General features: G+C 54.4%; 1 protein-coding gene across 2 annotated transcripts; it reads right to left on the reverse strand.

The window, feature by feature from the left end:
* Nucleotides 1-456: 456 nt before the first annotated feature.
* On the reverse strand, nt 457-22,677 carry COLGALT1 (collagen beta(1-O)galactosyltransferase 1). 2 transcript variants are annotated; one of them, XM_069590650.1, is made up of 12 exons: nt 22,293-22,677; nt 20,854-20,964; nt 19,983-20,100; nt 13,984-14,118; nt 12,618-12,822; nt 10,481-10,600; nt 5,425-5,501; nt 5,231-5,337; nt 4,848-4,980; nt 3,160-3,287; nt 2,185-2,391; nt 457-1,986 (listed from the first exon to the last, which is right to left on the reverse strand). In XM_069590650.1, exons 1-12 carry the CDS (start codon nt 22,553-22,555, stop codon nt 1,719-1,721), a joined length of 1,872 nt encoding a protein of 623 aa, XP_069446751.1. In that variant the 5' UTR covers nt 22,556-22,677; the 3' UTR covers nt 457-1,718. The 2 variants fall into 2 exon arrangements, with proteins under 2 accessions (XP_069446751.1, XP_069446752.1); XM_069590651.1 differs by having other exon boundaries at nt 22,508-22,610.
* Nucleotides 22,678-23,635: the final 958 nt, after the last annotated feature.

A 23,635-nucleotide genomic window follows, 5' to 3' on the forward strand; every position in this document is an offset into this window, starting at 1 on the left:
CTCACTGTCGCAGTGTCGGACACAACTGAGCGACTGAACTGAACTGAACTGAATGGCCCACTGGCGACCCCTGCAGGACTCCTTCCCGCTCTTCTTTGCATCACCCTGGGGGCCATCTGGGGGTCATCTCTTGGATAACTCAAGTCCTCATCTCAGGGTCTATTTTTTTGAGACTCCAAACTATGACCGCGCCCTCCTCATTCTGTCCTCTGAGACAGTCCTGTAGCTGACCCTATAGGGTAGAGTGCGGCTGGCCGTCTGTCGTCCCTGCACTATGCTGGATAAGTTCCACAGGGCGCACTGGGGCACCAGGCTCTCATTCCGCCCTCACCCGCCTCACTGGCTCCCCGCCAGCACCTGGTCTCCCCCCACGTCTTGGCCTGAAGCAGGGGGTGGGGAGTGTGGGTGGTGTGTAGGCAATGAGCAGACCATCGGGCCAAGAAGGGAACACAGATGTATGTGAAAACCCAACCAGGAACATTTAATAAAAAAATAAGCAAGTTATCCAGAACCCGACCGGGACAGCAGTTAGTTACCCCTCAGAGGACGAGGCACCGCTGGCCGGTTCTGACATTCGTTTCAGGCTTGAAGGCACGGTGAGTCCTCCAGGCTGTGCTGGGGGACGTCCTGCCCGGGCCATGGATAGCGCCCCAGTGCAGCGGAGCCCGTCCGAGGCCCCAAACACATGATCCCACCAGAGGCTTGGACAAAAGAATGCCATCAAGCAGGTAGACCACACCTGAGATGCAGGGCAGGGCGGCCAAGCAACCGAGGACAGGGGGGTCCTCGCCCCCTCCAGGGGGGCTGGGTCTAGGGGAGCCTTGCATGAGGGCGTGGGGTCACTGAAACTCATGGCTCTCCCTGCTGAGGGAAGTCACCCCTGCTCCTGGGCAGTGGTGGGGGGATGTTATGCACACACATTTCAGGTGACGGGGGTGGTGCAGAAGAGGAATCAAACTCAGTCAGCCCCACCGGGAGTCCGCGAGGTCAGGCACACAGCAGGCACGCAGTAAGTGCTCGCTGCATAAAGAAATGGAAGGACTCGCCCACCTCTGTGGGGGCTCGAATGCTGACTGAACAGCTGTTGTCCGGTTTCCTGCTTCACTAGCGCAGGAGATGTTCTCTGGATGTGTGGAGAAGAAACCAATTAGAGTGAAAAGCACCTTGATTATCTTCCGCCCTAGCACCATGCTCAGCTCCCGGCACACAGCAGGCACTCCATAAACGCACTGAGTCGGTAAGAACTTTTGTGTCACAAGTACCGGGCACAGAGTTGGTGTTCAGTATGTGCTCAAACAAATGAAAGTATGCCTCACTTGTCCCAGAGCCTGGGATGGTGCCTTGCATACAGCAGGCACTCAATAAATACTCGCAGGAATTGAAACAGTGAATGTGTATCACTAGGGCCTGATTCTTGATGGGGGATCTATAACGCTTGATGACTGACTCCATCAGCAAGGGAACCTGGCACCCTGCAACCAATCCAAGTGTTGGGTGCACCCAGAGATGAACAGTTCCCACCCAGGCCGCCTGGCATACAGTAGGCACTCCATTAATGCTGCCTGCGTGCACGTGATTGCTGAGCAAGAGCCGGCTGGACGCCGCCCAGTGAGGGGAGCCCTCCGGGGCCTGCCAGGGGCCACAGGTCCCCGGTGGGCGTGTGGGGGCCGGGCCAGCGACCGCTGCTTTGGCTTCACGGCCACTGCCCCTCAGAGCTCTCAGAGCTCATCCCGGGCGGCACTGTCCAGCGGGGACTGCAGCACGTCGGAGTTCTTGGCCTCGCGGCTCAGGGCCTGCTGTTCCCGCATCTTCTGGGACTTGGCGCGGTCCCAGTCGGTCTTGACGTGCTCGTTGTTCCACACGACTGAGGTCTCCGTGTCGCTCACGTACCCGTCGTCCCCTGTGTAGTGCGTGGGGTAGATGAGCAGGGGCTCCACAGAGAAGGCGCGCAGGTCCCGAGGGGAGAAGTGGACCTTGTATTCAGACCTGCAGGGGAGGAGCGGGGTGGGGGTCAGAGACAGATGGAGACAGAAGCGCGTGGCGAAGGGGACTCATGAAGGAAGCGGCAGAGGAAGAAGGCAGAGGAGAAGCCCCCTCCTGGGGCCCGCGAGCCTCACACCCCCTAACCAGGCCAGCTGCACAGCGAGACCCCAGCTCCCCTTGCCCACTGCCGCCCCCGCTCACACTGGGTGCTTGTCGAACATGACTGGCAAGAACTCGTCCACGGGCAGCATTTTGGAGAGCGGCCGGGCAGCCAGCAGCTTGCGGGCGCCTTGCAGGGAGATCACGTAGGCCAGGGTCCAGTACGAGTAGTCGGCCTCCACCAGGTTCCTCACGCGGGGCACAGCCTTCTCGGGGTGCTCCACCTGCATCCGCTTCCGGCCCACGTAGCTGGGGTGCAGAATGGGGGCTCTCTCACCCTCCGCCTGTCTACCTGCCCAAGAATGCTAACCCAGGGAGCCACTGAGCCGCTGTCAGACCCTGGGGTGGGGAAACTGGGGAGCACTGCGGAGGCTGGTGTGACTGGACTGGGTGAGAACAGGCCCACAGAAGTCTAGGGCCCACAAGGAGCAGAGTGGGACTGAGAAGGAAGCTGCTCTGGGTTCAGAGGGCAGTGGGACGGGTGGGCAAGGTGGAGGGTTCAGGTAAAGCGGTCAGGAGTGAAGGGGACCCATTACTGCTCATTTTAATGACACGCTGGTGAGACTGAGGCTCAGAACCCGGATCAGGGCTCTGCACAGGGGAGGGATGAACCAACCCACCTACATGAGACTGTTCTGGAAATACGTTGGCCACCCTCCACTTAGAAGTGGTCTAAGATCCAGGCTCCCTGGGCCACACCCCACACTCGGCACCAAAGGCTCCGCCCTGCTTCCAAGCCTTGACCACACCCACCCAGGCCACACCCCCAAGTTCTTTAGCCACACCCACAGGCTTCCAAGTCAAATCTCAGCCACACTGGCTAAGTAAGAGAAAGGCCCCAGTCAAGTCTCCAGGCCCCGAAAGAGCTGGCAGGCTTCCAAGACCCCCGACTTCCAGGTCAAGTATGAGTCCTCCTGCCAACCTCCCACAAAACCCAACCTATTAACCTGCAAAGGCCCTCAGAGCTAGTCTCCAGGCCACACCTCCAAGTTCCGGCCCCACCCAGGCCCGACTCACATGAGGTCCCAATCCAGACCCTCCCGCTCCACATCCCGCATAAGGTTCATCAGTCGCCTCTTGAAGAAGATCTCGAAGCGTAGATCATCCTCAAATACGAGGGATTTCTGCAGCCCGCGGTCCACAACCTGAGGGAGGAGGCCCCGCTGAGATCTTGGAGAGATCAAGACCGGGCCTGACCCCAAAGCTAGTTCTGCTTAAGAGGTCTGGGGCACCAGGAAAAAAGCAAAATACACACACACACACCACCACAAGTTCAGATCTACCTCTTGGCCAAAACCTTCTCCTTACAACTTGGAAGCAGATTCCACAGCCTCAGCCTGGCTGCCCCTTCCCACCCCAGGGCCTGGGCCTGCCCTGTGCCTTTGATACAGAGCACCCTTCTCCCATGCAGCAGCAGGCAGGATCCCTCTCACCCTGCTGGCCTCAGTTCCAACGTCAACTAAAGAGATCCTTCATGACTATCACCCAAAACTGCTAGTTGAGGACGATTCATAACCCTGGACCTCTCCTGTAGGTGCCTCTCACTTATTTCAACGTTAGTCATTTCTCTGTGGTTTAGCATCAGTCTCCCCAGCTCCCAGGGCTGTGAATCCCCTGTGGGGGGCTGGGTGTGCCTTGGGGGCTGTCATGTCCCCTGGACCAGCACCAGGCTGGGCACGCAGTCGGTACTTGACAAATCTTCCCTGAACGAATGAACTTGCTAATCTTCATGGCTGAAGACTCTCTTCTTCATCTGGGAAAACGAGGCTCACATTGGGAAATGCCTTCCTTGCTCACAGAGCTCACCCCGCTCAGAGGCAGGGCTGGACTTGAACCTGGATCCCCTCTGGCTCCACAGCTTCCTGGACACCGCAACCTTTGCCCCGTACCTTCCATGATGAATGTCAGAAAAATAGAGCAACCTGGGTGAGAATGCACTGCCTCAAACACCAAATGTGGCCTCAAGTTGGATGGTTCCAGGTTCGAAGCCCCATCTGGCATCCTCGAGCATCATACCCTTTCCCTCCCAGGGTGTCTGATGAGCCTCTGTGGCTGATGGGACACCAATGTGTGGGCTGTGCACTAGTTAACATCACTGTGGCTGGTGCTCCTATTAGTAAGCTCTGAGCACAGTGCCCAGGCTCTAGATTCTTGACAGTGGCTGGGTATGAAGAAGAGGAGGTCCTGGGCCTCAGACCCCACCTGTTTCTACAGTCAGGCTCACCCTTCCTCAGACTCAGGACTCACATCTGCACAGTGGGAAGATGGCAGCTGCCCCACCCAGGGTTCAGGTGCCATATTCACCCAAGCAGAGAGGCTGAGTGTCCTGCAGTGTTTTTGGAAGCCTGCCTGGGGTGCAGGGGATTCCCTTCCTGAGCTGTTAAGAAGCCCAAGGAGAGGACTTCCCTGGTGGTCCAGTGGTTAAGAATCTGCCTTGCAACGCAGGGGACACGGGTTTGATCCCTGGTAGGGGAACTAAGATACAGCATGCCGTGGGACAACTAAGCCTGTGAGCCACAACTAGAGACTCCGAGAGCCACAACTGGAGAATCCCCTAGCTGCGACGAAAAGCCCCCGTGTGAAGGGAAGATTCTGAGTGCTGCAGTTAGGACCGGAGGCAGCCAAATAAATAAAAATCATAATACATAACATTAAAAAAAAAAAAAAAAAGGCTGAGGCGGGTCCCGCCCCTCTGCCAGAGGTACCTCCTTCCAGATGTTGTGGTGGCTGAGGAAGCAGCCCAGTTCGCCCTTGGTGAGGGGCCGCCCATGGTAGGGGTCCCGGTAGCCCGGCAGCATCTGGATGCCCAGAGCCTCCACCTGGCTGGTGTTCATGGCTCTGCAAGTGGGGAGGGGTGGGGGGCAGAGGAAGACTGTATTTATCCACAATCCCACCAGTTAGTGAGCCTCCCTTCCCCACCCTCCCCCAACCCATCCCGGACCGGATGTGGCCTGCCTGGGTGTGGTCTATACCCGTGCGCAGGTCTGAGCACCTGGCCAGCGTCAGACCCACGCCCCCGCCGCGGGGCCATCAGGGTGGTCTATACCCACCCGTGGCGCCGCTCCTCCCCCAGCAGGGTTCAACTCACTTGCCGTCCACAGCCTCCACCAGCCGGCACGCTATCTCCTGCTCTTCCAGGGCCCGCAGCATGCGTTCCCGCCGGTCCTGCCGCCGCTTCAGGTTGATCATGAAGACCTGCGGCCCACAGCCTCTGTTGGACCCTCCAGGCTGGCCCCCGGCCCCCGGCCCCCGGCCCCCACCCTGAGGGAAGGCCCAGCCTACCTCGTCAAAGCCCATCTTGTCTGGCGTCTTGGTGGGCACTGAGATGAACCGCGAGGGCTCCGAGGGTGGGTGCTTCACTGGGGGGCAGCAAAGCCGAGGGGTCAGCAGGGGGTCATGGAGACGGAGGGCTCCAGCCTCGCTCCTGATGCCCCCTCCCCAACCTCTGCATGGCTCGGTGTCACCCCAGGCTCCTCAGCCTGATGCTAGAGACCCTGCCTGACCCTGCCCCACCCACAGAAGCAGTGCCAATCTCTCTCCTCTGCCTCTTACACACTCTGGCTGTTGGCACTGCTCCAGACTTACCCATCCTGTATTCCTACCTCTGGACCTTTGCACATGCTGGGCCTCGCTGAAACCCTGTTCCTTCCTCGCTTCCTTTCCCTGAGTTATCAGCTAAGATGTCTTGGGGAGGGGGGCGATGCACCAACAGCAGTCTCCTGACCTCCCCAGGCTGAGTCAGGTACCTCTCTGGAGGCCCTCACAGCACCCAGCTTTCCGTCAAAGCCTCATTCGGCTGCCTTAAGTCCCAATTCTCTGATTATCTCCCGTGAGCTCCACCAGACGGACACCAGGTCCACCCACTCACGTTGGCTCCCTGGCACCCAACAAGGAGCTTGGCACAAACTCATAAATCAAGCAAAGGAATGACATTCCTCATCTGTGTTGTCCAGTCGCTCAGTCGTGTCCGACTCTTTGCGACCCCATGAACTGCAGCACACCAGGCTTCCCTGTCCTTCACTACCTCCCAGAGTTTGCTCAAACTCATGCCTATTGAGTTGGGGATGCCATCCAACCATCTCATCCTCTGTCGCCCCCTTCTCCTCCTTCCCTCAGTCTTGAAAATGGACTAAAAAACCTCTCGAGGTTTCTATCATGAGTCGATGCCATGAAATCACATGTTATTTTGGGTTAAACTGTGTCCTCCCCCCAAAAGGTACACTGGCATCTTGATCCCCAGTACCTCAGAAGGTGACTTTGTTTACAAATAGGATCTTTAATGAGGTCATTAGGGTGGTGGGCTCTAATCAATATGGGCTTTCCCGGTAGCCCAGACGGTAAAGAATCTGCCTGCAATGCAGGAGACCCAGGTTCGATCCTTAGGTCAGGAAGATCCCCCGGGGAAGGGAATGGCTACCCACTCCAGTATTCTTGCCTGGAGAATCCCCTGAACAGAGCTGCAGTCCATGGGGTCACAAAGTGTCAGACACAACTGAGCCACTAGCACATATACACTTGGCATGTAATCAGTATGATTGGGGTCCTTATAAAAATGGGAAATCTGGACACAGAGACCCCCACGGAGGGTAGACGGGGTGAGGACACACAGGGAGCTGGCGGCCGTGTGACTGCAGTGGTGTCTACAAGCCCAGGTATGCTAAGAATTTCAGGGTGGTCATGAGCGCTCCCCTTTTAGCTGCTGTGGGCAGTGCTCAGACCACATCCCCAGAGCCCTGTCTTGGCCCGTCCCTGATGGTTCCCCATAGAAGGAATAGATCCACAGGGGACTATGAGCCTGCTGAGGCCCAGAAAAGCCCAGCATGCCGGTGAGCGTGGCATCCACCTCCCCAAGAACAAAGGCCCTGTGTGAGCTAGCAGGGCAGACACAGGCCCCTCTGTCTGCGAGAGGCCTGGGTGAGGCCCAGAGTCCACCTGGAGCCTCCCACCTTGAAGCCTGGGCCTCTTCCTCTAGGGACACTGCACCCTGGGGCTTCTTCCTATTCGGGACCCATCACAGCTCCCTGCCACCCGCTGCCATCCTCAGGGGACCCTGGGACCCAAAAGGGCAAGGCTTAGGGATCTGAGAATCCGGCTGCAAATTACTCTCCCTCTCTTTCTCAGTCTCTGCCTGCTCCCCTTGGGGTGTACATGTGGGAAGGATCTGCCTGTGGGAAGTGGAGTATCAGTTCTGGGGAAATGGAGCATATTAAGGTCCAGAAAGAGCAAGGCAATGCAGCTATGTCACAGTGATATAAAAATGCAACACCCCTAGGGACTTTCCCCGTCGTCCAGTAGCTAAGAATCCGCCTTCCTGTGCAAGGGATGCAGGTTCAATCCCTAATTGGGAAACTAAGATCCCACATGCTCCGGGCAACTAAGCTGGCACATGGGCCCGTGAGCTACAGTGGAAAATCCCAGAGGCTGCAACTAACTCCAGACACAGTCAAATTAACCAAAAAAAAAAAAAAATTGTAACATTGATAGACCTATCATAGGGTGAAGGATTAAACTTGACCACAGAGAGGTCTGGCCTTTGCTCTCTGCTGCTGGGTAGTTGAAGACCTTGGAAATGTCTTTGTTTATTTCAGGCCTTGGGCCATAATGGGTATCTATGCCAACAGTGTAACTTAGGGTTGGGGTCTTGGCTCAGGCTCTACAGCGACTGGAGACGGGGGTCAGCCACAGGGCATCAGCTGTATCTGTATGAGCCCCAGCATAAGCCCGCGACGCAGAAGCTTGGGGAGCAGCCCGGGCTGGCAGTACGCCATGCATGTTGCCATGCGCTAGCGCTGGGAGAAGCAAGCACTGTCCATGCGACTCCGCAGAGAACGGACACCAGGAATCCCAGTGCTCGGAACTCTCCTGGATGCTGCCCCACGCGCCTTTTCCCTTTGCCAAGACTGCAACTTGTGTCTTTTTGCTGTAATAAATTGTGAGTTTAATAGCTTGCAGTGAGCTCTGAGTACTTCTAGTAGATGACCCAACCTGAACATGTTCTTGGGGACTCCTGATGTAACTGACGTAAGAAGTGAGAGCAATCTGGTAAATATCTCCTAACTTTGCACCTACAGAGGCATGTCTAGAACTCTCTGCAATGCTGGCAAACAAGAAATGCCCTGCATGCCCCAGAGAGGATGGGTAAAGTGACCGACGACACAGCTAAGAGTAGATAGATCTGTAGCTGAACGTCTACATGGAATACGAGACAGCAAGGCACGGGAATGAGTCACAGCCGCACTCAGCAGCCAGTGACGGCACGGACAGGGGCGCTGAGGGGGAGATACCGCACTTGAGCAGCACACGGTGTGATTCTGCTGATGCAAAACACAAAATGGGAAGGCCTGTCAGCCGGTGGATTCGGGGCAGTGGGGACACGGGAGGGTCAGGGCTTGGTCTCCATCTGCATATAAAGGGATATAAAACAATCATCACTGCACACCCATGACCCGTCACTGCTCTGTGTGCTAAGACTCAGAGAACAGGCCTTACACTGAGCCAAGTGTATGGGGCCAACTGGGAAAGACACTCCATGAGCAGGCAGGGAAGGGAGCAAGTTGCTGGATTCCCCATGAACAGAGGGCATCTCTCCGAGGTTTTCTGTAAGCTTGAAATTTTATTGTAAGAAAGATCTTTGAACACATGTAAAATCACATGCATGGCCTGGGACCAGGTACCCACATACAGGTAGAGAGAAAAGGTTTTCAGAAGCACTGTAAAGAAGGATTTGCCCAAATATCTGAAACTTCCAGACCCCTCTTTCTATCTGTCCTGGGTGATACTGCCTGAGCCCGCAAAAAAACAGGAAAATATTCATGCCTCTGCTGTGTTTGAGTTTATAACAGTGGAGTGAACAGTTTCCTAACCAGAAACAAGAATATACGTGAAAATTTAAACTAGGACCATTAATAGTAGCCACAGAGAAGCTTCTCAGGGTCCAATCACCGAAAGGAGTTGCCAATAAGCAGAGACCCACCTCTTGTGACTATGGCGGGTTTGCCGTGCTGGGCCTGGGCAACCGCATGGGACAGACACTTGGCTGTTGGGGGCAGGGGGGGGTCTTCGCCCTGGTGACCTTGCAGCCTCCAGGTGTTATCTCAAAAGACCCAAAGTGTTAAGTGTTAGTCGCTCAGTTGTGTCTGACTCTTTGTGACCCCTGTGGACTGTGGCCCGCCAGGCTCCTCTGTTCACAGAATTCTCCAGGCAAGAATATTGGAGTGGGTAGCCATTCTTTTCTCCAGGGGATCTTCCCAACCCAGGGATCAAACCCAGGTCTCCTGCATTGCAGGCAGATTCTTTACAATCTGAACCACCAGGGAAGACCCCAAAGCCCCCTCTAAACAGAGAGCAGAGTGTCGTTCCATCTTCAACCACAAGGGGGAGCCATAGACAGAACCTTCTAGAAATGGATGGGGTGATGGGGACTGAGCCCCAGGACAGGGGCCTGGCCCTCCAATCCTCTCTCTGTGCAGTGGAAAGAATCGCTGTGCTGCTTCACAGGCCTTCACAGGGAAGTGGGTGCTCAGCACAGGGCCAGGCCTCCACAGGAGAGGATGTTGCTCCATTGTCTGGTTGCTTCAGAGACTCCCCAGCTGGGGCAGAGGCCCCTTCCTCAAGCAGCCTCAATGGTGGCTCAGCCCTGTGCACTCAGCCCACCTCACCAGAGGTACAGGTGCTAATATAATTGCCTATGGATTTATTTGTATATGTGTTAGAAAGACATCAGCTTGCAACCACAGTAAAAACACATATTAAAGTTTCCTTTTCAAAGTGTATTCAAATAAAAAAAAGAAAGTGTCCCATAAGATAAACGTTAAACAAATAGTGGGTCTGGGGGCTGGCAGGGGCATGGGTGATGAAATGGCTGACTCAGCCACACACGTGCAGGGTCATCAGTGAAACCTACCTTCCACGGCTCCTGCCTACCCCTGGGGACAAGACCCGCTCCTAAGTCCAATGTCTGATGCCCCCAAGGTGGCCCTGCCTGCTGGCTCTGTCCCCCTTCTGCCCCACCAACCTTGCCTGTTTTCTGAGCTCACAGCCCCTCCAGCTGCCCAGCTCCTGCACATGCTGCTCCCTCCAGCTGCAATCTCCATTCCAGCTAACTCATCCTGCATCTTAATGCCACCCCCACCAGAAAGCTCACCCTGATTTCCCCAAGCGTGCCATGCATAGCCGCTTGCAAGCCATGAGAGCGGGGGCAACTGTTCACACTGGATTCTCAGTGCCCGGCAAAGAGATGGATGCCCAACAGACACTCGATCAGCGTTCACAGATAGACGCGAGATGGTGGGGAGAGGGAGGCAACGTGGCTCTCCCGGGGTGGTGCGGACAGACTCACCCATGACCTCCAGCTGCACGTGCATGAAGCTCTCGGCCTCGTCCTGGAGGGTGCTGTGTGACCGCAGCGGCACCGGCAGAAAGCCGTACACTTCCCTGTTGCAGACGTACATCTGGACCTCTGGGGCCAAGGCAACACCAATGAGAACTGAACACAGAGCAGTAAGGCCGCGGAGGCAGCCTCCTAGCAGCAGCATTAGCCTCACTGCCCAGCGTGGGGCCGGGGCATAAATGGGTCCAGCTGTTCCCAGCAACTGGCAGAGACCACCCCAGCACTCCATCTGGGAACTGCAGTCAGAAGAAGGGTTCACAGTGCCAGGCGAGCAGACAAAAAAACCTCCACCTTGCATGGGTACTGACCGTCCCTGCAGGCTTCCGTGACAAAGCAAACCACAGAATGGTGGGTGAACAGCAAATACTCACATTTACGTACAGAAATGAGATGTAGTTGGACAAACCATGAATATCATTACCTCTGTCTGTTTGTCCTTCTCTGAATAGCTAAAACATTTTTTTGAATGGTTTAAAACTTTACAACAAGTATATATATATATTTTAAAGTGATAATCCCAGTGAAAATGATTTTCATTCAAGGTGTGTGGGTGCTAAGTCGCTTCAGTTGTGTCTCACTCTTTGTGACCCCATGGACTGTAGTCCATCAGGCTCCTCTGTCCATGGGATTCTCCAGGCAAGAATACCGGAGTGGTTGCCACGCCCTCTTCGAGGGGATCTTCCCGACCCAGGGATCAAACCTACATCTCCTGAGGATCCTGCACTGCAAATGCCTTCTTTATTGCTGAGCTACCAGGGAAGCCCTTCATCAGAGGGCCAGATAGTAAATGTTTAGGTCTGTGGGGCAAACTACTCTATCTCAACAACTCAAGTCTGCCTTCAGAATGTGCCCAGAAAGGGCATGGAAGCTCGGCGCCCCTCACCACACCTTGGCCCATGCATCTCTTCCTACAGGTTGTTCCGGGATTATACACACTTTTATAATAAATAGTAACCTGAGGGACTTCACTTTCACTTTTCACTTTCATGCATTGGAGAAGGAAATGGCAACCCACTCCAGTGTTCTTGCCTGGAGAATCCCAGGGACGGGGGAGCCTGGTGGGCTGCTGTCTATGGGGTCGCACAGAGTCGGACACGACTGAAGCGACTTAGCAGCAGCAGCAGCAGCAGCAGCAGTGAGTAAATGAGTTTCCTGAGTTCTGAGCTGCTCTTGCAAATCAGCAGAACCCAAGGAAGGAGCTGTGAAACCTCTGATTTATAGCCATTTGGTCAGAAGCACGGGGGCTTCCCTGGTGGCTCAGTGGTAAAGAATCTACCTGCAATGTATACAGGAGATGTGAGTTCTATCCCTGGGTAGGGAAGATCTCCTGGATGAGGAAATGGCAACCCACTCCAGTATTCTTGCTGGAGAATCCCATGGACAGAGGAGCCTTGCGGGCTACAGTCCATAGGGTTGCGCAGTCAGACACAACTGAGCGACTGAGTATGGAGTAGAAACACAGGTGACAACCTGAACTTGTGGCCAGCATCTGAAGCAGGAGAGGGGTCAGTATTGTGGGCCTGAGACCTTAACCTGTGGAATCGGATGCTATCTCCAGGTGGACAGAGTCAAAATTGAAATAGAATTGAGCTGAATTATCAGACACCTTGCTGGTGTCCTAGAATTGCTGGTTGGCATGGGACATTACCCCATCTCCAACATACACACACGGGAGTTGGATCCTAGAACCCAAAAGACATTCTAGCTTGGGTCCATATGAGTGAGTACAGATGGTGGGCTGCATTTGGCCCAGGGGCCATGAGTTGCTGACCCATCTTTAAAATAAATGACAAGTCAGCATTCAGTGTTCTCTTTCTCTTAAAAAAAACTTTTTTTGCCCTAAGTATACAATTAGAGAGCAATTATGGTCAACTATAGATAATTGGAAGAATATAGGAAAATATCAATAAGGAGACTTAAAGACCTGGGGAGTGAAGTCACCCAGCAGAGCCAGGGCTGGATACAGCTGCACCTGAGGTCATTGCTGTACTCTGTAGTGCTGGTTCTGTGAACCTTCTGTGGGCTGAGAATTGGTCCCCAAGAACCAGACAGACATCCCATGACGGCAAATCCCCTGTGGGCTCACCTGCCTGCTTGCAGGAGAAGGCAAAAACAATGATGTCATCAAAGGACCAGGTGTAGTCAGGGTGCGGAGGGTAGAAGGCCAAGTTCCTGGATGCCGCCTTCCGCAGGTCGATCAGGAAGGTTGAGTGCACCATGGGGACTGCAAAGCAGCCCCGGCGGTCCCGCTTGCGGATGGGGATGTAGGCAGGTGTGCGCTTGTAGTAGCCCTGCGGGAAGTGGAGGCAGAGTTCTGCGTGGGGGTCCCTAAAGGGCAGGCTGGAGACCAGAACAATGGGAGGCCCAGAACACCTGGAGAGTAAGACCAGGTGTCAGCCCCTGGCTGCAGTGGCCATTCCGAGTGCAGAGCTCTGGGCAGGGCCAAGCAGTCTCCAACCCCCAAACCTCAGTCGCTGGGCAGTGGCAGAGAACACAGGGAAATAGTCACTCACAGACCCAGATCAATACTTCTGATCAGAAAGGCAGCATTTGGGAAGGGAAATTAAAAACCTGAAAAGGGACCAGATACTTGAGCTTCTTTGATTTTAAAATTAAAACACCAGAAGCAGGACTTCAAAAAAGTCAGGGGGAATGTTTTAGAAGTTCTAAAAGCTTCTGGAACAATCTGGAATTGTTCTCTCTCTTCCTTGTACCCTTTACAAATTGGAATTGTTAGCATATAAATTTAGACTTCTATGAATACTTTAAAATATAGACACCACTGAATTATTCACTTTTAAAATGGTGAACTTTATATTCTATGAATTATGTATCAATTCAAAACAAAAAGACAGGAAGAGATAGGATAGGTCAGCATCCTGGCTCTAGCCACCTGGCCCCGTTCCAGTGGCACAGCCCTGCTCCAGCAGCTGTCCCTCACTCCCTCTGGCTTTCCCTACAACCCCACCCTCAACTCTGGGGTGGGGTGATCAGAGCCTGGCATTTTCCTGGCTTCAGTAACTGGTTCAGGTGGAGAAGGAGACTGGACAAGGTTCAATCAGAGTGAACTAGCTGAATGCTGCTGGAATTATTCCCCAGGAGTTTGAAAATGAAGTCTCTCAAGGGAAGGAGGAACTGGCTGAACACATGGATCATGCCTGAAGCCCTACCCTGGCACTACCATGTCACCACGTCCTCGTGATGTTTGCACAGGCAAGTCACTCCCCCTCTCTGTATTTGTTTCTGCCTCAGGGTATTGGTGGCCGGGGGCAGCGGGTGGGGTGGAAACAATCTCAGACCATCCCCTAATTTAAGGATTGTCACAATGGTGTTTATAAAATGTTCACGATGAGGCAGCAAGGTAATAAGCTAGATTTCAAACCCAGCCCCTACTTGCTCTGTCCAGCCCCCGCCACCCCCAGGCCCCTGCCCTACCCCAGCAGCCCCCTGACCTGGGATGTCATCCCACACCAGAAGTTGGAGTATGCAGCCCGGGAATCCAACATGGGGGCCACCACCGTCTTATTCTCTGCGATAAGCAGGGTCAGCGTGTCAGGGTTGAGGATCAGGTTGTCGGCATCCACAAACTGCAAAACACCCAACGTGGCATCAGCATGGGCCATCAGAGTCACCTGGGCTGACATCAGCGTGGGCCAGCAGACACACCTGGGGTAGACCACGGCTTGGAACAGCTGGGGCCGAGGCCAGAGCCCCGGGGGCCTGGGGTACCCTGAGTAGCACATGCGGCCTTGGAATCCCCCGTGCTTCTCAACAGATAGCTCTGACCTAAGTCACCATCAGAGTTACGATCACATGATGAAATACACTACACGGCAAGAGAAGGGATGGGCCACATGGCACAAAGCAATACAAACGGGCCCCATGCACAGTGCTGGCGAGACCCCGGAAGTGACAGCCGGTGTACCACGTGGCTCCATTTATGGGAACTTTCAAGATGGGCAGCGCTGGTTGACGAGAAGGACGGTTGGGGCAGAAGCCACCTCTGCAGGGAGAGGCCGGGAGAAAGACACTTTTTTCTATGTGAGTTAAACACCAACCAAAAATTCTGTAAAAATGGGATCTTTACGTAAGGTTCGTTTTTTCCTTTAACACTTTGAACATCGGAGTAAAAAGATGATCACTCGTTTGCAGCAACCTGGAAGGAAATTCACCAACCCACAGACAGGGTCATCACGGAGGGGTGTGCGCCTGCTGGTGCCCCCCGTAAGTCACACGGCAGAGTTGTTCATCACACAAGCTGGGAACGACTCAGGAGTCTAGCCGTGGAGAATCAGCTACAGAAACTCTGGCCCTGTCGCACTGTCTGGCTCAAGAGTCGAGACAAGTGAAAATCAAGCAACAGAACACAAGTAAGGATCTCTCTATCGACCGGGATGTGAAAACACAGATCACAATATATTAGAGAGCTGTCAGAAGGTGGGATTCTTGGTTTTTCTTTTTTTTTTTTTAATGCATCTAGTCCACAGAACGTGCTTTCCGTTACTCACGCAGGGTTTTCAGAATGCTCAAATCATTTGCTGCAAACAGCAAACACTAGTACACCAGGCTTCTCCAGCAACAGGGGAATAGCATTCCCACAAGGCAAGGCGCAGCTGGAGATGGGAGGTGGCTGCCCCTTGGGGCAGACCGTGCAGTGCTGTGACATCCCCCGCCCAGCCACTGCGGACATGCAAATCTGCGACCTTGGGATATACACGCGGTGAAAACGGTCAGGACAGTCTGGTGGTTTCTCAGGAAGTGGAACGTCGAGTTACAGCGAGTTCACTCAGAGACACAGAATGAGGAACCTGGAGACTTGGGCTTAACGGACATTTGTGCGCCATGTTCAGCAGCATTATCCGCAGAAGCCAAACAGTGGGAACAACCACGCGGCCGTCAGCCGAGGAAAACAGAATGTGGCCCTTTCACGCACAGAACATGACTCAGCCGTGACGAGGCGTGAAGCAGGGACACACGCTGCAACACGGGCGAACTCTGGAAACACCAGGCCGAGTGAAGTCACACCGCATAGTTTACGAAATGCCCTGAACAGGCCAACACACAGAAACACTCAGCAGATCAGTGGCCGCCAGGGACTGGGAGAATCGGGGGTGACTGCTCATGGGCACTGAGTTTCCCCTGGGGGTGATGGAAGCTAGTTTTGTAACCAGACAGAGGCTGTGGTTGTAAAACATGATGAACGTACTAAAGGCCACTGATCTGTACACTAGAAAAGGGCTAATTTTATGTGACGTGACTTGTACCTCAATTAGAAAAACACAGCCAGAGTGAGTCTCTCTAGGAGGTGACATTACAAGGTATGTTTTTTTTTCCCTTAAGCTAATTCTTACTGTTTCTTGTGTATTTTCTTACACGTAACACCCACAGTATCCATAAATAGAGAAAGAGGGCTTTTTAATAACAATTTTCAAACACTAGGGACTCCCCTGGCAGGACAATAGATGTGGATTTGCCTGTCAATGCAGGGGGTAGGCGGTTAGATCTCTGGTCCAGGAAGATTCCATGTGCCTGGTGTAACTGGGCCTGTATGCTACAACTACAGAGCCTGCACACCCTTGAGCCCGTGCTCCGCAAGGAAAAGTAGCTCCTGCTGGCCACAACTAGAGAAAGCCCACGTGCAGCAATGGAGACCCGGAGCAGTCAAAAATAAACAAATAAATGCATGTACTCAGGTACTCAGTCGTGCCTGACTCTTTGCAACCCCATAGACAGAAGCCTGCTAGGTTCCTCTGTCCACGGAATTTTCCAGACAAGAATACTGGAGTGTGTTGCCATTTCCTCCTTCAGGGGGTCTTCCCAACCCAGAGATGGAACCTGGATCTCTTGAGTCTCCTGCATTGGCAGATAGATTCTTTACCACGGCACCATCTGGGAAGCCCCAAATAAACACATAAAATTATTAAAAAAAAAAAAAAACACTCAACAAATGATTTCACATTCCAAGATGGATTACCAAAGCCCTCAGTTAACAAAAATACATCAGTGTGTGAAAAGCTGCTTTGAGTTCTGAACCAGATCCCTGAGTTCCACCCAGGTTTGCTGAGGGAAAAAAGTGAAAACCAGCCAACCTCAAACCATGAAAGCAAAACCCAGGGAGGCAGACAAGGCGGCCCTGGGCTGGATGGTTCCAGAAGGCCTGAGCCCACCTCTGTCCCTCACTGGTTCTGAGACGCCACCCAGCAGGCTGTCACCTCTCTAAGCCTCTATTTTCCCATCTGTAAAATGGTCTGATAAGGCACCAAGTCACAGGGATCCCAGGACGAGCCTGTTACCTCCTTCCTCCTCCCAGGAGATGGCTCTGTCCTCCCCACAAGGCTCATGCCCAGGATGTGAGGTCCTTCTGGCATCCAAACATCCAGCAGGGACTGTCCTCTCAGCCTCAGAACACATCCTAAAGCCACAGCCCCATATCAGCGCCCACCCTGGCCTCCCGATGGCCCTATTTCTGCCCAATCGGCTCTGCCCCCACGGCAGCCACAGGGACTTCTAAAAATCAGAAATCAGAAGCTAGCCCTCCCCTGCTCACACATCCTCCACGGCTCCCCATTACCCTCAAAGTAAAAGCCACATCCCTCCCTCTTGGCCTGTACAGTCCAGCCCCGACCCACCACTTCAGCACCACCCCCTCCCTCCATCACTCCACTCTGGCTATACTGGCTTCCTAGCCAGTCCCGGAATGCCCCAAACTTGCTCCCTGCTCTGTTCACTGTCTCAGACACTGACCCCCAGCTCCCACTGAGGCTGGCTCCTCTGCTCCTTCAGGTCTCCGCTAGGGCCCCCTCCTAAGGGAGGTCCCCAAGCCCTGGTACCTGTGACTGCGACCTTATTTGGAAGCTGGGTCTCTGCAGATGTGATTAAGGTGGAGTTCATCCCTCTTACGCTGTTGGTGGGAATGTAGTGCAGCCACTATGGAAAACTATGGAGACGACTCAGAAAACTAAAAATAGAACGACCGTATGATCCAGCAATCCCAGGTCCGGGCATACATCCAGACAAAACTCTAATTCAAGAAGACACATGCACCTCCCTGTTCACAGCAGCACTGTTCACAACAGCCGGGACACGCGAACAGCCCGCATGTCCACCAGCAGACGAGCGGGTCAAGAAGACATCCGTACACACAATGGGACAGTGCCGTGTGCAGCAACAGGCATGCAGCTAGAGAGGCTCCTACTGAGCGAGGAAAGCCAGAAAGTGAAGGGCAGACACCGTATGACATCACTTACACGCAGAAGCTACACTATCATACCGCCGAACCTGTCCTATAAAACAGAAACAGACTCACAGACTTTGAGAGCAGCAGGAGGAGGGGTGGGGGTGGGAGGGGCTAGGGGTACGGGATTAGCAGGTGTCAGCTATTATACACAGGACAGATAAACAAAAAGGTCCCACTGTATAGCACAGGGAACTAGATGCAACATCCTGTGATAAACCACAGTGGAAAAGAATATAAAATAAATAAAACAATAATCACTTTAAAAAAGAGATGGGATTCATACTACATTAGTGAAAGCGAAGGTGTTCGTCTCCAGTCTGTCCTGACTCTGCGATCCCGTGGACTGTACCCGGCCAGGCTCCTCTGTCCACAGGGAGTCTCCAGGCAAGAATACTGGAGTGGGTTGCCACACCCTCCTCCAGGGGATCTTCCTGATGCAGTGATCGAACCTTTGTCTCCCTGCATCTCCCGCACCGCGGGCAGGTTTTCCACCACTGAGCCACAGGGGAAGCCCCAAGCTAGATTAGAGTGGGCCTTAAATTCAGTGACTGGTGACTTTATAAGAAGAGATCACGTGATCACAAAAGCCGTGCCTGCAGGGATGCTGCCGCAAGCCAAGAACACCTGAAGCCTCCAGAAGCTGGAAGCGGCAAGGAAGCCCCCTCCCCTAGGTTTCAGACTGCTGGCCTCCAGAAGTGTAAGACAAGAAACTTGCATCATGTCAAGCCCCTCGGTGCTGGCCCTTTGTTACAGGAGCCCCTGAGCTCTGACCACGCTGTCCAGTGTCTTTCGGAGCACTGGCCGCCTTCTGATACTTCCTCGTTCGGTTTTGTTTGCTTTCTGGTCACCTTCACCTTTCCTGGGAAGCTAGGAAGGTGGGGCTCAGCTTGTGCTTATGTTCACTGTGTCCCCCAGGCCTGGCACGAGGAGGGCAGGCAAGGGGAGTGGCTGAGAGCCACATGCTGATTGATACATTAAGAAGGTACCGACTAGAGCTTCCCTGGTGGCTCAGCGGTGAAGAATTCACTGGCCAGTGCAGGAGATACAGGTTGGATCCCTGATCCAGGAAGATCCCACATGCAACTAAGCCCGAGCTCTGGAGCCCATTCACTGCAACTACCGAAGCCTGTGCGCCCCAGAGCCCGGGCCCCACAACAAGAGACACCACCGCCATGAGAAGCCCGTGCACCTCAAAGAAAACTAGCTCCCACTCGCCACAACTAGAGAAAGCCTACAAGCAGCAACCAAGACCCAGCGCAGCCAAAAATAAACAAATAAGAAGATAGAGACCAGGACTTTCCTGGTGGTCCAGTGGCTAAGAATCTGCCTGCCAATGCAGGGGACACAGGTTCGACACAGGTTCGGTCCCTGGTCCAGGACAATCCCACACGCCACAGAGCCGCTAAGGCAACGCACCACAACTACCGGAGCCCACGTGTTCTAGAGGCCGTGCTCCACAACAAGAGAAGCCACTATACCGAGGAGCTCGCACACCGCAACCAGAGAGTAGCCTGCACGCAGCGCAGCCGAAAAACATTTTTTTTAAGAGAAGGAAAAGATCAAAGCTTGGGGTCTGGTGCATAGATGGGAAATCACCATAGGCTTACTGTTAGTCTGACATTATTACATTCAGCCTCCACAGAGTTAAGCTCAGTGGTCAGTGTCCCCTGCCCATCGCACCAAGTGAGGGGACCACGCCTGGTCAAGGGGCCAGGCTGAAGGAGCTCACAGAAGACTCGTGATCTGTGGGCATGTATCCTAATATTGCACTCAAACCTCAACCAGCCCTTTCCTGCCAAGGGCCCAGGAGGAGGAAGTGAAAGTCAGGGGTTAGCAGATCAGTGTCGCCAACATCCCCCAGCGCCCCCCTCCTGCTTCTTGGAGTCACCCAGAGGTCATCACTGCAACTGGGCAGAGATATCAGATCACCGGTGATGGTGATAAAAGGGGAGATGAACAAGTGTCCAACCACAGGGGACATAAAAACCCACTCACTTCTGATGATTAAGAACCGAGGTGGCCTGGGATCAAGACCCAGCTCCTCCACTAACCAGCTGTGTCACCTCTGACAACTCACTTCCCCTCTTAGAGTCTCAGTTTCCCCCTCTGTAAAATGGGGTTAAGGTTGATCTTTGAATCCCACGGCTCCGCCTTCCCTTGGAGACCTCAGACCTTCTACTGGGGACCCCTGGGTTGGGTGGCCGAGAAACTCACCAGGATGTAGTCAGCCCACATATCCCGGGCTGATTTCAGAGCCGCCTGGCGCAACTTCATGACATGCTCGTAGCGTGAGTCAGACCAGTGTTTGGGGCCCTCCTCATCTGGGTAGGACCTGCGGAGAGGCAGCTGTGAGGGGAGAAGCACAGGGCATGTCGGAGCCCAGAGAGGCCTTGAGCTGGCTGAATGTGGGGTAGTCAGAGAGGGCCTCCTGGAGGAGGGGATGTGTAAGCTAGATCTGAAGGCTGGGAAGAAGCAAGGAGAAAGTAGAGGAGGACGGAGGTACGGTATGTCCCAAGTAGGGGACACAGTGTGTGCAAAGACCCAGAGGGGAAGAACGCTTGGAGAGGGGTGAGAGACAAAGGGGCCTCTACTGCCTTGTAGGGACACGCCCCCATCTCTGAGGGGATGGGGAGTCAAAGAAAACTGGGAGCCTAGACTCCTCCTAGACTCCTAATCTGGCTTGGGCAGTGGGTGGGTACAGAACTAAAGCCTGAAAGAACGAAAGGAACTTTCCACGTCGGCCAAGGGCTCGTGGGAAAGGTAAACAGCTGAGCTAAGAGAGGCAAGGAATAAAGCAGCGGGCGTCCACCACAAAGCCTAGGGAATGTAGGAATTCCAGGTGGAATGAAAAGAGGGGGGTAAAAGTCCAGCAGGAGGATTATGGCCCACTGGGGAAGCTGGAGGCGAGGTGGGTAGGTAGCCAGAGCCGGTGCTAAAGGCTGAAGAGCTGGACTGGAGCATCAGGGGCTGGAGAGAGGGGGCGGGCGTGTCTGTCTCAGGACAATGGGAGCCGTGGAGGGTGTGTGAGCAGGGACACAGCCAGGTGCAACTGGAGGAGGGGACCAGGGCAAGGCCTGGCGCTCACCTGGGCTCCTCCGATGGCCGCCACTCCACAGAGTGGTACAACCCCTTCACAGCCACCAGCCACTCCCGAAGCACTGCCGACGTGTTGTCTGCATTGTGGTCTGTAGCCACCCTGTAGGCGGAGCAGGGCAGGGAGTGAAGTGAGGGAGACGCAGGCAGGACAGGCAGCAGTGAGGCCACCAGGGCTGCCACCTACCAGCTGGGCCTCACACCAGCTACACAGCCCTGGGCATGACATGCCCCCACCATGCCCCAGTTTCCTCATCTGTAACACAGGGGGTGAGGACTGGGCCCACTTCCCTGAGCTGTAGAGGGGACTACACAAGATCATTTTGGAAAAACACATTAGACATGATGCCAGTATTCTAGGGCATCTAGGATCTTACAACCATATTTGTTACTAAATATGTACAATTTAGTAAAAATACATTTATATCACACAGTCCGGTCCTGCCTTCTTCAACTCTCTCCTGTGAGCAGTGGAGTTGAAACATTTCTTAAGCACCAACTAAGTGCTTGGATTATCTGGACTGGAGGGAAAAGGAATAAGCCATCAGCTGAGAACTATTCTCCCAAATGAATTGTTCTTTAGTTGCCAACAACGATAACACTGATAACAGTAATAACAACAAAATCGAACAAAATTATTATTATGATATTCACAACTCGGGCACAACGGCTTCACACTCATTAACTGGTTCATCTTCAAAAACAACTCAATCAGAGTTATCTTAGTATCCCCACTTTTCAGATGAGAAAACTGAGGTAGGAAGCAATGAGTCATCAGCCAGATTTGTTCCTGGCCCTGCCCCATTCCGCTTCCAGGAAGGACCTGCTGCCCCCTACCCGCCGCCATCCGCCGGGCACCCCACCCACCCACTCCAGTAGTCAGGAGGCAGGAAGTCTGATTCAGGCTGGGCTCAGGGACCAAAACAGCAGCAGGAGCGAAAAGACGTTCAGTTAGTAGAAGTGCAGTGTGGGCCACGGCAACGCCCCAGTGCGGGGGGCGGTTCTCAGGCTTCCCATCTTTCAAGCTGTGAATGCTCCCAAGTGGGTTAGGGGGTTAGTCTCGGGCTGCGCGGCACGGGTGATCCCGGATATGTCCTAATGGGAGTGGGGGCAGGGAAGCCAGTAGGCGGCAGAACAGTGGCTCGCCCCACCCTAAAGGGGCCAGCGGGCTCAGCGCGGTTCTGCCGGTGCTAACGCGGCGGAGGAAAGCAGGCAGGAAGGCACACGCAGCTCTGGTCCGCTCTGATGCGGGACAGCAGGCAGGGCGCGCGCGCGGCGCGGGTCTGACCCGCCCGAAGGAGACAGCAAGCAGAGGGCACGCGTGGGTCTGGTCCGCCCTGCCCAGTGCGAAGACAGAGGGCAGGGCGCGGCGTGGACCCGCCGGGACGGGGACAGCAGGCCTGATGCGGAGCCGGTGGGCGCCGCGCTCACCACAGCGCCGTGCGCTCCCGCGGATGCCGCAGCCGCTCGAGCGCGCCCAGAGTGGCAGGCAGCGCGTGGGCCGCGTTGCGCGCCAGCAGCGCGATCAGCACTCGCGGCGCCTGCAGCGGCGACTCAGGGCTCCAGCGCTCCTCGGGGAAGTAGGCGGCGGCGCCGGGCGGGCCCCCCAAAGGCGGCAGCGCCAGCAGCAGCAGCAGCAGCAGTACCGGGAGCGGCCGCCCGTGTCCCCTGCACGCGCGTGGGGCCGCCGCCATCGCGCCACGAGTCGCCTTTAAGCCGCTTTTCTGCCGGCGGACGCGGACCGCGCCTTAAAGGGGACGTCAGGACTCCGCCCCTGCTCCGCGCCTTAAAGGGGAGGAGAGCTCCGGGCGGAATCAGGCTTTAGGGCCCGCCTCCAAACGGTCTTAAAGACACAAGTGCCTCGTACCCTCAGCAGCAGCTGGCTAGGAGGAATGACGTCAACTTATAGGCAGGCTTGGGATCCCCCGCCCCCTCATAGACTTGGAGAGCTCTGAACTTGGGTCTGTGCAGTAAAAGTGTGCAGAGCTCAGAATCTGGCTTGCCTCAGAAACTGCTCCCCGCCGGGATCAACCCGATTCTCTGTCCCACTTCTATTTGTAGCTCAGTCGATAAAGAATTTGCGTCGATCCCTGGGTTGGGAAGATCCCCCTGGAGAAGGAAATAGCAACCCACTCCAGTATCCTTGCCGGGAAAATCTCATGGACAGAGGAACCCGGTGGATTGCAGTCCATGGGGTCGCAAAGAGTTGGGCACGACTGAGCGACTAACACACACACCGATTGTGTCACGAGGCAGACCTGGATAGTTAGGATCTGGGTTGAGACTCCTGAGGTCTGAATCTCAGTATCCTCTGCTGCAACATAGTTTTACCGTCTTAGTTTTCAATCTCCCAGAGATGTCCTCAGGGGCTGTTGGATACTAAGAGCATGGGCCCCCAGACCTGGCTATAAATCCAGCCCGCGCTTGGGGTTGCTGTGTGAGCCTCAGTTTGCCCATATGTAAAATGGAGTCATAACGACCTCAGGATTGTCAGAAGATAGAACTCGCTGAGCACACGCTCTGGAGACAAGGTGGGCGTTTCCCTAGAAATGCTACAAGGGGATTGTTTTTCAATAATCTAATTTTCCCAATAATCTAATGTGTTTCTAATCACTTTTTGTTGTTCAGTTGCTAAGTCGTGTCCCACTCTTTGCGACCCCATGAACGGCATCACACCAGGCTTCCCTGATCGCTTTTGTGTTGTTATAAAAAATTGTTTTAAGAAAGATGCTCCGATATCTGTTAACGTGAGCGGTGGGGGGAGCCTCAATATT

Source organism: Ovis canadensis, chromosome 5, assembly GCF_042477335.2.
Source record: "Ovis canadensis isolate MfBH-ARS-UI-01 breed Bighorn chromosome 5, ARS-UI_OviCan_v2, whole genome shotgun sequence".
NCBI lineage: Eukaryota > Metazoa > Chordata > Mammalia > Artiodactyla > Bovidae > Ovis > Ovis canadensis.

Excerpts from the sequence above, each read along its gene's own strand:
- COLGALT1 (XM_069590650.1), bottom strand. The coding sequence starts at position 22,555 with ATGGCGGCGGCCCCACGCGCGTGCAGGGGACACGGGCGGCCGCTCCCG. Across the intron at positions 20,965-22,292 it reads CGGGAGCGCACGGCGCTGTG|GGTGGCTACAGACCACAATG; the intron begins GTGAGCGCGGCG and ends CTCCGCCTACAG. Across the intron at positions 2,392-3,159 it reads GGTCTGGATTGGGACCTCAT|CTACGTGGGCCGGAAGCGGA; the intron begins GTGAGTCGGGCC and ends TCTGCACCCCAG.